At 34.0% G+C, this 14,529-nt stretch overlaps 1 protein-coding gene across 1 annotated transcript in view; it reads right to left on the bottom strand.

Moving 5' to 3' along the window:
* Nucleotides 1-3,403: 3,403 nt before the first annotated feature.
* LOC111716030 (myotubularin-related protein 9) overlaps nt 3,404-14,529 on the bottom strand; it is a 19,650-nt gene continuing 8,524 nt past the window's right edge. Inside the window, exons 11-21 of the mRNA XM_023491441.1 lie at nt 11,322-11,413; nt 10,416-10,528; nt 9,456-9,521; nt 9,210-9,314; nt 8,182-8,322; nt 7,222-7,302; nt 6,868-6,908; nt 6,114-6,233; nt 5,645-5,704; nt 5,274-5,324; nt 3,404-4,766 (exon numbers count right to left, since the gene is read on the bottom strand). Coding sequence (XP_023347209.1) covers nt 4,689-4,766; nt 5,274-5,324; nt 5,645-5,704; nt 6,114-6,233; nt 6,868-6,908; nt 7,222-7,302; nt 8,182-8,322; nt 9,210-9,314; nt 9,456-9,521; nt 10,416-10,528; nt 11,322-11,413 — 948 coding nt within the window. The 3' untranslated portion in view covers nt 3,404-4,688. The remainder of the gene's footprint in view (nt 4,767-5,273; nt 5,325-5,644; nt 5,705-6,113; nt 6,234-6,867; nt 6,909-7,221; nt 7,303-8,181; nt 8,323-9,209; nt 9,315-9,455; nt 9,522-10,415; nt 10,529-11,321; nt 11,414-14,529) is intronic.

Here is a 14,529-nt window from a genome sequence, read left to right as displayed (position 1 = left end):
TAGACATTATCAGACATAAACTAGACATTATCAGACATAAACTAGACATTATCAGACATAAATTAGACATTATCAGACATAAACTAAACATTATCAGACATAAACTAGACATTATCAGACATAAATTAGACATTATCAGACATAAACTAGACATTATCAGGCATAAATTAGACATTATCAGACATAAACTAGACATTATCAGACATATACTGGATGTTATGAGTCATATACTAGACATAGACTTTGGAAGGTGCCGCTTGGGAAATTGCATATTTGGGAAGTTGCCGTTTGGGAAAATGCCTTTGGGAAAGTACCTAACATCTTATCAGATATACTAGACATTATCAGACATAAACTAGACATTGTCAGACATATACTAGAGATTATCAGACATATAATAGACATTATCAGACATAAACTAGACATTATCAGACATAAACTAGACATTATCAGACATAAATTATATATTATCAGACATATACAAGACATTATCAGTCATATTCTTGACATTATCAGACATATACTTTATATTATCAGGGTCGGCGTTTATATCAATGCAATGTAGACCCCTTTTCTATGTAAGTTTTGATTTCTAACAAGCTTTTTTCAAATTACAAGTTTACAAGTAAACAAAGAGAAGCTGTTAATTGACATCTTCTCTATTAGTCATACAAAAAATGGGCAGCAACCAAATTCTGTTACTCGCGAATGCCGCAATGAATTGACGACAGAGAGAGTCAGTTGTAGCGGTGGCGCTCGGCCCCATAGCCTGTTCTAGCCTCAGCGCGTGGCCCAGAAAGTGTCTAAACCTAACCTAACCCTAGAATATATACTAATCTCTCTCTTCTTATAATTAATTGCGGCATTCGCGAGTAACAGAGTTTGGCCGCTCCCCAAAACATATACAGAAACTATTGACCATTGTATTCAACGTATTGAATTTTTTGTAGCAATGAATATAAATTTAGAATTCTTTTATTTGTTTGATATTCAAATTCTTAAACTCCGTTTCAACTTTTACAATAAAATCTTTATCATTTTATTTGACAGGGCAGCCGCAAAAAGTTGGGATTTTTTATGAATGTTAAATATGAAATTTATATCATGGTGTCGTGCAAACATTTTGTTAAAAAGTCTGGATTTAACTACTGTCAAGAAATATATAGACTTGATATATATCTGATGCGTCAAATCTGTGTACTGCAGTGGGAGGAGATCAAAACAAAGAATTCAGGGGCAACGCATCATTTTTGAGGGTAAAGGGCCCAAAGGGTGGAATAAGAATATATTGCTATTGTATTTTTCATGTTAACCAGAAAGCCAAATATCATATGTTTCGCTCTAACTTGATATATTAACTTGTTTTTTTTTTGTTGAACTGTAGTATCCCATTAGAGCTGTAGTCCTTTCCATTCAACTTCTGTGGGGTGGGGGCACTGGGTATGTTTACATTCCTCCCATATGCGTATATCTGAGTTGGGTGTTCCTGTATAGTTCCTTGACTACAGTGGTCTGCGTTTATACCAATACAATAAAGACGCCTTTATCTATTCAAGTTTCGATTTCAATTTTTTACAAGTCAACAAAAGTAAGTTGTTACTTGACAGCTTCTCTCTACTTCTATTTATATGTTATATATGTCCATGTTGTTTTATAGATTGGCAGAAATCAAAAATTGAAATAGAAAGTCGTCTCACTGTATTGATATATACGCCATCTGTAGTTTCCAAATTGAAATAGAAAGTCGTCTCGCTGTATTGTTATATACGACATCTGTAGTTTCCAAATTGAAACTATAAAGGCCAAAAACATGCTAATTGGTTCGGCCGTTTTTAAGACCAAACACAAAAAACAAAAGTTCGAAGTTTTGATTTTGAGAGTTAAATTTACTGCCTTTTTCAAATAAATTTAATCTTGTAAATGCTTGAAAATGATCTGAGAAAGAAAAGATCATCATTTGTGTTACCCGTATATAACCCTATCTGCGTTAAGACTATTGAGATAAGATATAATAAAGCTAAATGATTGATTCATTGAAAAAGATGTTATTTTCATGTTTTTTGAGACGCTCTGTTACATCTATAGGTCTGCAAGAAACCAGATCTTTATCGTGAAGTATTGTTTACATAATACATATATTGAATTCAACGAAGAGGGGGGNCTAGCAAAGGTCCTAGTTGCGCCTCTGGATGTGGGACACCTTGTATCTATTGGAACATTCGCCTTTTCAAGCAGTGTAATATTGGTTTAAATCATGATCCTCTGATATTCAAGTGCAGAAAGAAATTAAGTCTTTGCCACAAATTCAAATTGTCTAATCTCTATATCTTTGCAACCTCATGGTGTAAACCTAGATATCGATTCATAATGCAGAATTTATAATTTGAAATATCTAAGGTTTACAACATTGATGCAAATATTTAGGGATTAGAAAATCAGAGTTTGTGGCAAAGACTTCATCTTCATCACGGGTAAAAAATGAGAACATCAATATTTCCCAGATTTGTTTCAGACTTCTTTTTGAAGTTGACGAATTAACTTAACTGCAGAGGTCAGAACGTCTTCTGTACATAGAGGGTTACCCACAAAAGATGAGACTCTAAAGACGACCTTAAACTCCGTAAACATAACAGATAAAGGTTAAATTAAAGGCTTTATTTATTAAGAAAAACAGATTTTTTGATCGTTGCCAATTGCAAAAAAAAACTTCGTAAAAGATATAAAAATTTTTATTCAATGAGAGACAGATTTCTTTATCTTTGCAAAATTGCACGAATGTAGTAAAATACATTAAAGCACTTTTTTCAAAAAAAGAGATTTTTTTCGCATCTTTGAATATTGTAGATTAGTGGCTTGTTCAAAATATTTAATTCAGAAAAACTCAAGTTTAATAGTTGGAGGGTTTCATGAATATAAGGTAAAAGACTGTAATTATGTACAATCGTCTCTGAAATCTCATCCTTTGTGGGTAACCCTGTATAAGATTGTTCTATAATTTACTCCGCCTAGACTTGAATAAGCGCTTAATCTATCTACTGAATTATCCCTGCTAGCTAAATTTAACATAATTTCATTCAAAAATCGATATGTAATCTACCGGTGCAAAAGTTGTCTTTTTGAAATGAAATAATTCTGTAGTTTAATATTAATTTGAAATCTAGTTTTTTTTTGCGCAGAATTACAAAAATGTGTCAACATCTTTCCTATTTTTATAAATGAAAATCCACAAAAATATTATTTCATCCACTTTTTATGGTGACATTGTTACAAAGACAAGATGCTCAAAGAAGAGCCACAAATAAGAATTCAAATAGTAGATGAGCCTATTATTCTAGAAAGTGGCAAATTAAATAATAAAACAACCCGATTAATAAATAATAAAAAATAAAAAACAGAAACAAAATAAATCACTGTACATATATATTTATAGAAACATTAATCGTTATAATGCCAATCTTAGGTTTTTAGAAACCCAATACTGTATACGAGAACATTTAGATTTAAAATCACAGATAATCTGACAAAAGTACTTTTTTACATTTAGATCAATACATCCAACTGTAATCCACTGTTTCCTGGTTACCCCTGTATTCCACTGTTTCCTGGTTACCCCTGTATTCTACTGTTTCCTGGTTACCCCTGTATTCCACCGTTTCCTGGTTACCCCTGCATTCCACTGTTTCCTGGTTACCCATGTATTCTACTGTTTCCTGGTTACCCATGTATTCTACTGTTTCCTGGTTACCCATGTATTCTACTGTTTCCTGGTTACCCCTGTATTCCACCGTTTCCTGGTTACCCCTGCATTCCACTGTTTCCTGGTTACCCCTGTATTCTACTGTTTCCTGGCTACCCATGTATTCTACTGTTTCCTGGTTACCCCTGCATTCCATGTTTCCTGGTTGCCCCTGTATTCTACTGTTTACTGGTTACCCTGTGTTCCACAGTTTCCTGGTTACCCCTGTATTCCATGTTTCCTGGTTACCCCTGTATTCTACTGTATCCTAGTTACCCCTGTATTCTACTGTTTCCTGGTTACTCCTGTATTCTACTGTTTCCTGGTTACCCCTGTATTCTACTGTTTCCTGGTTACCCATGTATTCTACTGTTTCCTTGTTACCCCTGTATTCCACTGTTTCCTAGTTACCCCTGTATTCCACCGTTTCCTGTTTACCCCTATATTCTACTGTTTCCTAGTTACCCCTGTATTCCACTGTTTCCAGGTTACCCTGTATTTTACTGTTTTCTAGTTACCCCTGTATTCCACCGTTTCCTGGTTACCCCTGTATTCTACTGTTTCCTGGTTACCCATGTCTTCTACTGTTTCCTGGTTACCTCTGTATTCCATGTTTCCTAGTTACCCTTGTATTCCACTGTTTCCGGGTTACTCCTGTATTCTACTGTTTCCTGGTTACCCCTGTATTCCACTGTTTCCTGATTAGCCTTGTATTCTATTGTTTCCTGGCTACCCCTTTTTTCTGTTGTTTCCTGTTTACTCCTGTATTCTACTGATTCCTGCCCCTGTATTCTACTGATTCCTGGTTACCCTTGTATTCTACTGTTTCCTATTTACCCCTGTATTTTATTGTTTCCTGGTTACCCCTGTATTCTACTGTTTCCTGGTTACCCCTGTTTTCTACTGTTTTCTAGTTACCCCTGTTTTCTACTGTTTCCTGGTGACCCCTGTATTAAGTCTGAACGGAGTTGTCACTATCCCGTCTTTCTGTATCCTCCGTACACAGCAGACCAAGAGATAGTGCTTCATCCTGCAAAAATCAAATTTTTTTTTCTGCAAAAGATTTCGGACCCCTTTATACCATTTCGTCAATTCACTCCTTCTAACGAGGGGATTAAGAAGGAAATTTAAAGTGTCCACATTGGATATTTAGATTAAACGATTGGAATGAAAGGTTTCCAATTATAAAGTTTTCAGCTATATAGTAAATTGTGGTTATTTGTTTGTAAAATTTCATTCATTGTAATAGTATGATTAATGTAAAATAAGAGAGAGGTGACCTTTAAAGTTACTTGTCTCAAAGGAATTTAACACTTGCGACAAACTCTAATTTTATTGGCTTTTTATTTTTGCAACGTAATGTTGAAAACCTTTGATATTTTGAACTATAAATTCAAAGTCAAAGTATTTTTCCCTAGTTATATTCTAGATGCTTTACAGGTAAAATTGGGGTTACAATCTTTGATAAAAAGATATCAAAACTCAATTAAAATTGAAATTAAATTAAAATTTATTTTATATTATTTAGAAAGTTAACCTGAAGCTCCTGTAGTTCTCGGCGAAGTCTAAGCGCCTGAAGTTTGGCTGTCTAAATAGAAATAGAAATAAAACAATTATAAAATGTTATGAAATTTAACTTTTCATTTTTTGTGTGTGGCATAAACCAATCCCTTTTTTCAATAAGTTTTTGCATGTGGTGAAAACTACCAAATAAATGTTTGAAAGGATAATTGCATTTTTAAGATTTAAGGAACAAAACTGAGGGTTTAAAAAAAGGGTATGTATATTATTTATTTACATATTTATAATTATTATTAAATATCTAAATAGTACAAATTGGTGTACTGATAACATGTCTTGGAGTATATAGTTTCAATAAGAGATTTTTTAATGTGAATGTGAATTTACCTTATTCCGTTCTATTATTTCAGTAATCTTTCTCCTCTCATAAGTATAATTATTTTGATCCTAGTAACAGATAACTCTCAGGATAAAACAGACAAGTTTTCAAACATCAATTCATGGTAAATTTGTTACACGGCAAGCTCTTAGAATAACATTTATCACGAAGCCAGCTAGGGTCAATCGTAGCTCAAGAATTGGACCCCCTCCCTCCCCCCATCTTCAGGTTTTCTATATTAAAAAAACATCAAAAACCACGGAACGTAAGACATATCAAACGTTTCAGAAAAATACGTTAAATATTTTGGGGTTTAGACAATTTCTAGACTGAGCGTGACCATGAGATCAAAAGTAATATATTAAAGTTTAAATTATGAAGTACAGTGGTGCACAGAATTTTCCTTCTTAGAGGGGGGGGGGTCTTCAATTCTCCAGCTAGGAAATTACCAGATTCAGTCAATTTTCAAAATTGTACCTGAACCCAACGAAGATAGTATGATGTCCAGAGAATAATGGACATTGGTGCCACACTTGGCCAGATCACAGAGTTATTAGGTATATAGAGACTGTTCAACATACTTGATAATATCTCAACCTAATTAAAGGATTTCTTGTTGTTATCTGGTTTATATAGGACCAAAAGGATTTCTAGTTTATTACCTAGTTTAGATAAAACCAAAGGATTTCTAGTTTATTACTTGGTTCAGATAGAACCAAAGGATTTCTAGTTTATTACCTGGTTCAGAGAGGACCAAAGGATTTCTAGGTATTATCTGGTTCAGATAGGACCATAGGATTTCTAGTTTATTACCTGGTTAGATAGAACCACAGGATTTCTAGTTTAATACCTGGTTCAGATAGGAACAAAGGATTTCTAGTTTAATACCTGGTTCAGATATGACCAAAGGATTTCTAGTTTATTACTTGGTTCAGATAGGACCAAAGGATTTCTAGTTTAATACCTGGTTCAGATAGGACCAAAAGATTTCTAGTTTATCACCTGGTTCAGATAGGACCAAAGGATTTCTATTTCAATACTTGGTTCAGATAGGACCAAATGATTTCTAGTTTATTACCTGGTTTAGATAGGACCACAGGATTTCTAAGTTTAATACCTGGTTCAGATAAGACCAAAGGATTTCTAGTTTAATACCTGGTTCAGATAGGACCAAAGGATTTCTAGTTTATTACTTGGTTCAGATAGGACCAAAGGATTTCTAGTTTATTACCTGGTTCAGATAGGACCAAAGACTGACTGTCTGTTCACGCACTAAATGTTTATCAACATAAATAAATTATTTACCAAAAAAGTTTTAAATCAAAACAAATTTTGCTCATCAGAAGTCAGCACTTTTATTCTGTGAATCTCTCCGATATCCCGTGTTGGTCAAACACTGCTGAGACAACTAAGCATTGATCTTTAATTTAAAAGTGCCCACATTGGATATAGAGATTAAGCCTTCTGGATTAACGATACTTAACACATCAGTTCCGACCTCTCATCTCATTGCCAATGTGGGATGAATGTAAACAATCCAGTACGGATCAATTTTAAAATATATTTTTTTGATGTTGATGAATTCCTGAATATGAACACCGTTCCTTCTCACAATCTGAGAGAAAGGTTCCGAACGGAGAAGAAAAACTGTGATCTCCCAAAACAACTAAATTCAACATTTTTTTTTAAAAATTCAAATTGTAAATTTTTTTAATTCCTAAATTAGATGTGTAAACTTTTTTTTTTATAAATATAAAACTCTTGTTCAATTGCTAACTAATGTAGCAATCTATCAGTATACTATGTACTACCAAGCAATCTAACTGTGTGCTATGTACTACATAGCCACCTATGTGTACTATGTTCTACATAGCAATATATATGTGTACTTTATACTACCTGGCAATATGTCTGTGTACTATGTACTACCTAGCAATCTTTCTTAGTACTATGTACTACATGGCATTCTATTTGTGTACTATGCACTACCTATAAATATATATGTGTACTCTGTTATACCTAGTAACCTATCTGTGTACTATGTACTACCTATCAATATATCTGTGTACAATATACTACCTAGCAACCTATCTGTGCACCATGAACGTACTACCTAGCAACCTATCTGTGTACTATGTACTACCTATCAATATATCTTTGAACTATGTACTACCTAGCAACCTATCTGTGTACTATGTACTACCTATCAATATATCTGTGAACTATGTACTACCTAACAACCTATCTTTGCACCATGAACGTACTACCAAGCAACCTATCTGTGTACTATGTACTACCTATCAATATATCTGTGTACTATGTACTACCTAGCAACCTATCTGTGCACCATGAACGTACTACCTAGCAACCTATCTGTGTACTATGTACTACCTATCAATATATCTGTGTACTATGTACTACCTATCAATATATCTGTGAACTATGTAATACCTAGCAACCTATCTGTGCACCATGAACGTGCTACCTAGCAACCTATCTGTGTACTATGTACTACCTATCAATATATCTGTGAACTATGTACTACCTAGCAATCTATCTGTGAACTCGAATGAATAAGGGAACTGAGTATATATCTGGAAGACTGCATCTAAGAAGAGAAGGAACACTGGCGATGTCTCGCGGTCAGGACTTGAACTACCATGCCGCGTCCAGAATTTATATCCACCTGAAGGGAAAAAAAGGTTGGTGAGATAAAATAGTGATTATTTGACCCTGAATTCTTGTTAAAAACTAGTTGCTAATAGTTCTTTACACATTCGCAGGAGAAATTAAATTGACACACGGAGAACTTAAAACCTGATAAAACCCCAACAGAAGACATTTGGATCAACGTGCGAAAAAAAACCCGCCATCAAAATGTAAGATTTATATTAGAAAGCTTGGGACACCATTGTATGTCGTAAAATTTTCTCATGTGCCTTTTGAAACAGATGTTTTAAGCTTTTATAAAATTTTCATATAACTCTTAAAATCCTTTTATCTGGTCACAACATTTTACCATTCATCACATTTTATAAATATATCATGCTAATTATGTTTATATTTTCAGCTTCACAGCTAGATGATCAAGAAATAAACTCTAAAACTAATGTCTTCATTATTTCTGTCTATGGGGTGGTGTGTAAACAATACATTGGTTAAAAATAGTTGTGCACTTATATTGTTTCTACGCTGAAAATTAAATTTAGAAGACTGTAAAAACAGCACAAGTGGTTCAGCAAGAGCGCAAAAGCAATCTTCAAAACCCTCATAGATTGTTAATTTTGAAGGGATGATTTTGAGAATCCGGTTAATTTAAATTATTTAATGACAACCACGAAAAATGTAACAAAAATTCTACAATAAAATAATTAGTTGTTTAGGAACAGGTTGAGAAAATAAAAATTAATTCTTATCATCGAAAATAAGTGATCTTATTCAGTTGTTGGTTTCTGTAATGTCTCAATGTTTAAAACCGTTTCTTAAAATTTCCTAGAATTTTTAATGAAAAGACAACATTTTCAGAATTTGAAGAATTCTGCGAACAAATTCATAAAAAATATTTTTTCTCACCTTGTATCCAATCCCGTTCTATGAGCGCCTCAAGCCCATGAAGAGTCCGGGAGTCGGGATTTAAAATTATCTGCGCCAGGGAAACCAGGATCAAGCTTAGATCAGCTGAAATGAAAATCAATCCATCAGTATTCAAGGATAAATTATAAAACATGTTTTATCTAAATAACAATTTAAATTTTAAAAATAATCCAATCAATATTCAACCCATCATAATAAGATCTAAATTAAAACTTTTTTATCTACCTGCCTCCTGTTCAATTACAACTACTGGCGCATTTTCCTTTTCTATCAGCTGGGCCGCTAAACATGCTGAAAAAAATCAGAAGATTTTCGTTATTTTCTGTTGTATTATCATTTAACCTAGCCAAAAAACCCAGCTGATATAATGTAATAAAACAGTAACTGTTGTAGAATAATAATTATTAATAATACTAATAATAAGATCACAGTCAATCTTCACTGGTTGACAATCCACTTATTTAAGCTAACACATGATTTATGTCAACAAAAATAACACATTTTTTTATAACAGCTTTTACTGTATAAGTTAACCCTAGTATAAAGGCTGTGGGGGTCTGAATCTATGAATAGCCTGGGGGGCGTCCGACGCCCCCCCCCCAGAAAATAGGTATATGTTTGAAATCCCATATGTTCATAGCCAAAGTTTTCAAGGCCAGCGCATTGAAAAAAACATTAGTCTGATAACTTTTATAGTTTGGGTGCTAGGGAGGCTTGAAAAAATGCCAAAAAATGCTTTTTTTTGTTTTAAACATATATCAAAGTGTGACACATGTTTCTACATCCATTTCTCAAAAGCTTTTCAAAAAGATAGCTTTTAGATCTGTAGCTTTAGCCATAAAAACAGTTATGGTCTATTTCAAATCTTTTTTTACACAGATCAGACTTTTTAACCGCCATGTACCCTACTCTATGGAAAAAAATGTTTACAAGAAAACCGTTAAACATCCATTTATTAAAAGTGAAAAAAATCACTGTGATAGTGTCAAAAATGAAAGTGGTAGGACCAAAAAACTAGAGGAGGGGTGGGGGCGATTACTGAATTTAGAGTTAAATTACGCATCATTATTCATTTTATATAGATATAGTTAATATTTGTAATGATATTAAGCATCCAAAAGTTAGCCAACAAATGTGATTTATTTTGAATTCTTGAATTTTTTATACATTTAATATTCTCTTTACCTGCATTTAAAACATCTTTGACATGAGCTAACCAATGCGCAGAGGCAAGCTTTGAAATCCATTTATCATTCCCAGGATCATTGCAAGCAGCGGACAGATTATTCAAGCTTTCCCTGGGCAAAAAAATATATTTTCCCCTCTTCTTGTCACGATATGTTTTCCCCTAATCACTGCCAACTTGACAGAATGAGATGGTGAAATGTGAGAGATTACTAGTTCAACTTTGTGAGCTCGTAGCTCCTCTAGTTTATATCTTACCCACAAGTATGAGAGAACCAATTTTTTCAGTTACATGTTAGAAATTCAAAACATTTTTTATCTTCTCATTAACTATATAATAAGAGGAATTATTTATGATCTCAAATACATATAAGATTTCATGTTACGTATAGATTTTCTTGCAACTGTAGCAAATACAATTATTCACCCCTGAATAAAAAATAAAAAAGTTTAACAAATGTTAGAATTTAATGAGACCACTTTCATAATGTGAATGAAAAAAAATTAGTCATTAAATTCTTTTCACGGTCTAAAGATGAAAACCCAGCAAAAAAGTGACATCTGATGTAAAGTTTTATTAAATAAAAAAACACAGAAAATATCTAATAAAAAAACACAGAAAATAGATAAATAATTTGTTAAGTTGTATTACAAAAAAACGAGTAAATAATGACATATTATGTAAAGTTTAATTATATTAAAAAACGATGTGTAAAGTTGTATTACATAAAAAAAACCCCAGAAAATAGAGAAATATTATGTGTTGTAATACATAAAAAAAAATAGATTAAAGAGACAAATTATGTAAAGTTTTATTACACAGAAAACCGCAAAAAAGTTACATATTATGCCAAGTTGTATTAGAAAACCCGTAAAATAAAGACATATTATGTAAAATGTAATTACCTAAGTTCAGATAAAGACGGAAGTCTCAGATTGACCCGTTTCCATTGCGCATACACAGTATCATATTCAGACTTACCACCTGCCATCTTTATCTACAATTTAAGATTTATATTAAAATATTAATAAAATGTCTCCTTAGTATAATAAACCAATGTAACCTTCAAACTTACCCCAACAAGCCTGGCACCACAGATAGGGTCATACCCCAACCATAAAATACTAATATACTTTCAAACCTGGCACTTGAGCCACAACTCAGGTGTGAAGGTGGACTGTGGTGACAGTCTAGGCGGCAGAAGGACCTTTCCATCTGTACGGCCTGACCCAGGATTATACTTACCATGAAGTGTGTGGTCCAAACAGCCTCCCTCACCTTGAGGCTCACATATCAGTATTAAGAGGGAGTGGCTAAGAGGTTGAGTGACTTATTGAGTTAAACTAATAAGAAGCAAGCTTATATATGTGTGATTAACTTCTTACAGAGACAGGATGAATGACGAGGCGTCCTTTCTCCAGGAGTAGACCTGTAAGATGATCAGGTCCATCCTGCTGTTGTTGTTGTTGTAGCTTCATCCTAGGTCAGGATCTTAAGAGTTCTACCAGTCCAATGAAATTAGAGGCTTCAATAGGGTGGGTCCATAGGCTGGTAGTGGAAAGGCTGGTTTGTATCGTGAGGTGTGGTTTGACATTTGGGACATTTATTCTTAATTTTATCATCTAATCAGTTGAGGTAGGAATTAAGGAGTTTTGAGAAGCCACTCCTGACTTGGGAGAGTCTGTTTCTGAGTGTATATCTCTCTTATAATCTTGTTTCCAGTGCTTAGGATCCATTTAATTTTGATGCTGATCCAGATCTGGATCCGGATCCAATTTACTGAGATTTTCTTAACAAAAAATAATTTACAAATTTTTTAATATTTTTTTTTTTGCATATTTTTATCCCAAAACTTTATGAACCATGAAATTTTTATAATCTCTCTTTTTTCAAAAGTTCAGATTTTGGTTTTAGGAGTAAAAAGTTTTTTTTTAGTTTTTGGTTGATATTTTACCCCTTGGATCCAGATCTGTGGATCCGGATCCGGATCCTAAGCACTGCTTGTTTGGTTGGTTTCAGTTCTCTGAATCTGTGAGTAACCTCATCTGTGTGTTCATGGATTTTTGTAGTTTCATTTGACGAGGGGGTTGAGGTCTGAATAGGTGTTTATTACCAGGATGATCAGGTAGGTGGGTTGATGCAAAGAATGGTCTAGATAATATTTTGCTGTGTATTTCTAGAGGGAGCACCTTGGTTTCAATGTGTAGGTAGTCTATATTTTTTATGAGATGAGAACAAATAGCAATTCTCAAGGCTGAATTTTGAACTGTCTGTAGATCAGACCACCTTGAGTTGCTTATAGCTGGAGCCCATACTGAAGCAGCATATTCCAGGACGCTCCTACAAATTGATTTGTAGTGAAGGATTAAAGTTTCCTTGCTTTGGCCCCATGTGGATCCTGCCAATGATTTTAATATGTTGATTTTCTTACTTGCTTTTGAGGCTGTTAGTTTAGTGTGTTGGTTGAAGGTATGCATTTTCTCAAAAGTTACTCTGAGGAGTCTGGGATGTTTATCTAGAGGAACGAGCAGGTTTTTGATTTTGATCTGGGGATGGATTATGGTTACGATGTGTCTACACAACACATGCAAGAACTTCTAAAGAGATCCAGGGTGAGGGAGGTCCAGGTTATAACAGAGCTGGAATGATATGGGGAAGTATGATGAAAGGAAATAATAGATTCAACAGTGTTTAAAGAACTCCCTTGAGAAAACCTCAGCAGAATAGACAAAACTCAGAACCTCAGAAAACTATAAAGAGGACACGGAGAAATAGTACTTTCATTACAAAAATTTGGTTGGCAAAGGAATCCCATACTGGCAACTATGATACAATTCATCAAACAAAGTTCTTAAAAGTATTCTATACTTTTCTAATAACACCAGGAATAAAAGAGTGAAGTTATGGTTACAAGTGTAGCGGATGAATCTACACAACACATGCAAGATCTTCTAAAGAGATCCAGGCTTGGGGAGGTCCAGGTTATTCCAGAGGTGGAATGATATGGGGAAGTATGATGAGAGGAAATAATAGATTCAACAGTGTTTAAAGAACTCCCTTGAGAGAACTTCAGCAGAATAGACAAAACTCAGAACCTCAGAAAACTATAAAGAGGACATGGAGAAATAGTACAATCAGAATTACCTGAAGAAAGTTCTGTACAAAGTTGCAGCTGTTAGAACTAAAGGAAAGAAGTTTATGGAAACTGAAACTGAGGGCTGAAACTCAGTATAAAATGTAACCTCTTTTTAAGTCTATCCTGCTCTTATGTAAAGGTAGAACAACAATGGAGAGATTGTACTCTCATTACAAAAATATGGTTGGCAAAGAAATCCCTTAATGGCAACTAGAATACGATTCATCAAAAAATTTTCCCAAAAATATTCTATACTTTTCAAATAACATCAGGAACAAAAAGTGTCAAGTTATGGTTACAATGCCTCTACACAACACATGCAAGATCTTCTAAAGAGATCCAGGGTGGGGGAGGTCAAGGTTATAACAGAGGTGGAATGATATGGGGAAGTATGATGAAAGGAAATAATAGATTCAAAAGTGTTTAAAGAACTCCCTTGAGAGAACCTCAGCAGAATAGACAAAACTCTGAACCTCAGACAAACTATAAAGAGGACCTGGAGAAATAGTTCAATCAGAACCACCTGAATGAAGTTCCGTACAAAGTTGCAGCTGTTGGAACTAAATGAAAGGAGAAGTTTATGGCAACTGAAACTGAGGGTTGGAACTCAGTTTAAAATCTAACCTCTTTCAGTCCATCCTGCTCACATGTAAAGGCGGAACAACAATGGAGAGATTGTACTCTCATTACAAAAATATGGCAACTAGGATATGATTCATCAATCAATTTTCTTAAAAGTATTCTATACTTTTCTAATAACACCAGGAACAAAAATAAGTGAAGTTATGGTTACAAGTGTAGCAGATAAATCTACACAAAAAATGCAAGATCTTCTTAAGAGATCCAGGGTGGGGGAGGTCCAGGTTATAACTGAGGTGGAATGATATGGGGAATTATGATGAGAGGAAATAATAGACCAACAGTGTTTAAAGAGCTCCCTTGAGAGAACCTCAGTAGAATAGACAAAACTCAGAACC

This window comes from Eurytemora carolleeae, unplaced genomic scaffold (assembly GCF_000591075.1).
Source record: "Eurytemora carolleeae unplaced genomic scaffold, Eaff_2.0 scaffold1917, whole genome shotgun sequence".
Lineage (NCBI taxonomy): Eukaryota > Metazoa > Arthropoda > Copepoda > Calanoida > Temoridae > Eurytemora > Eurytemora carolleeae.
Note: the sequence above shows the minus strand (reverse complement) of the source record. Positions and strands in the feature narration are given on the sequence as shown.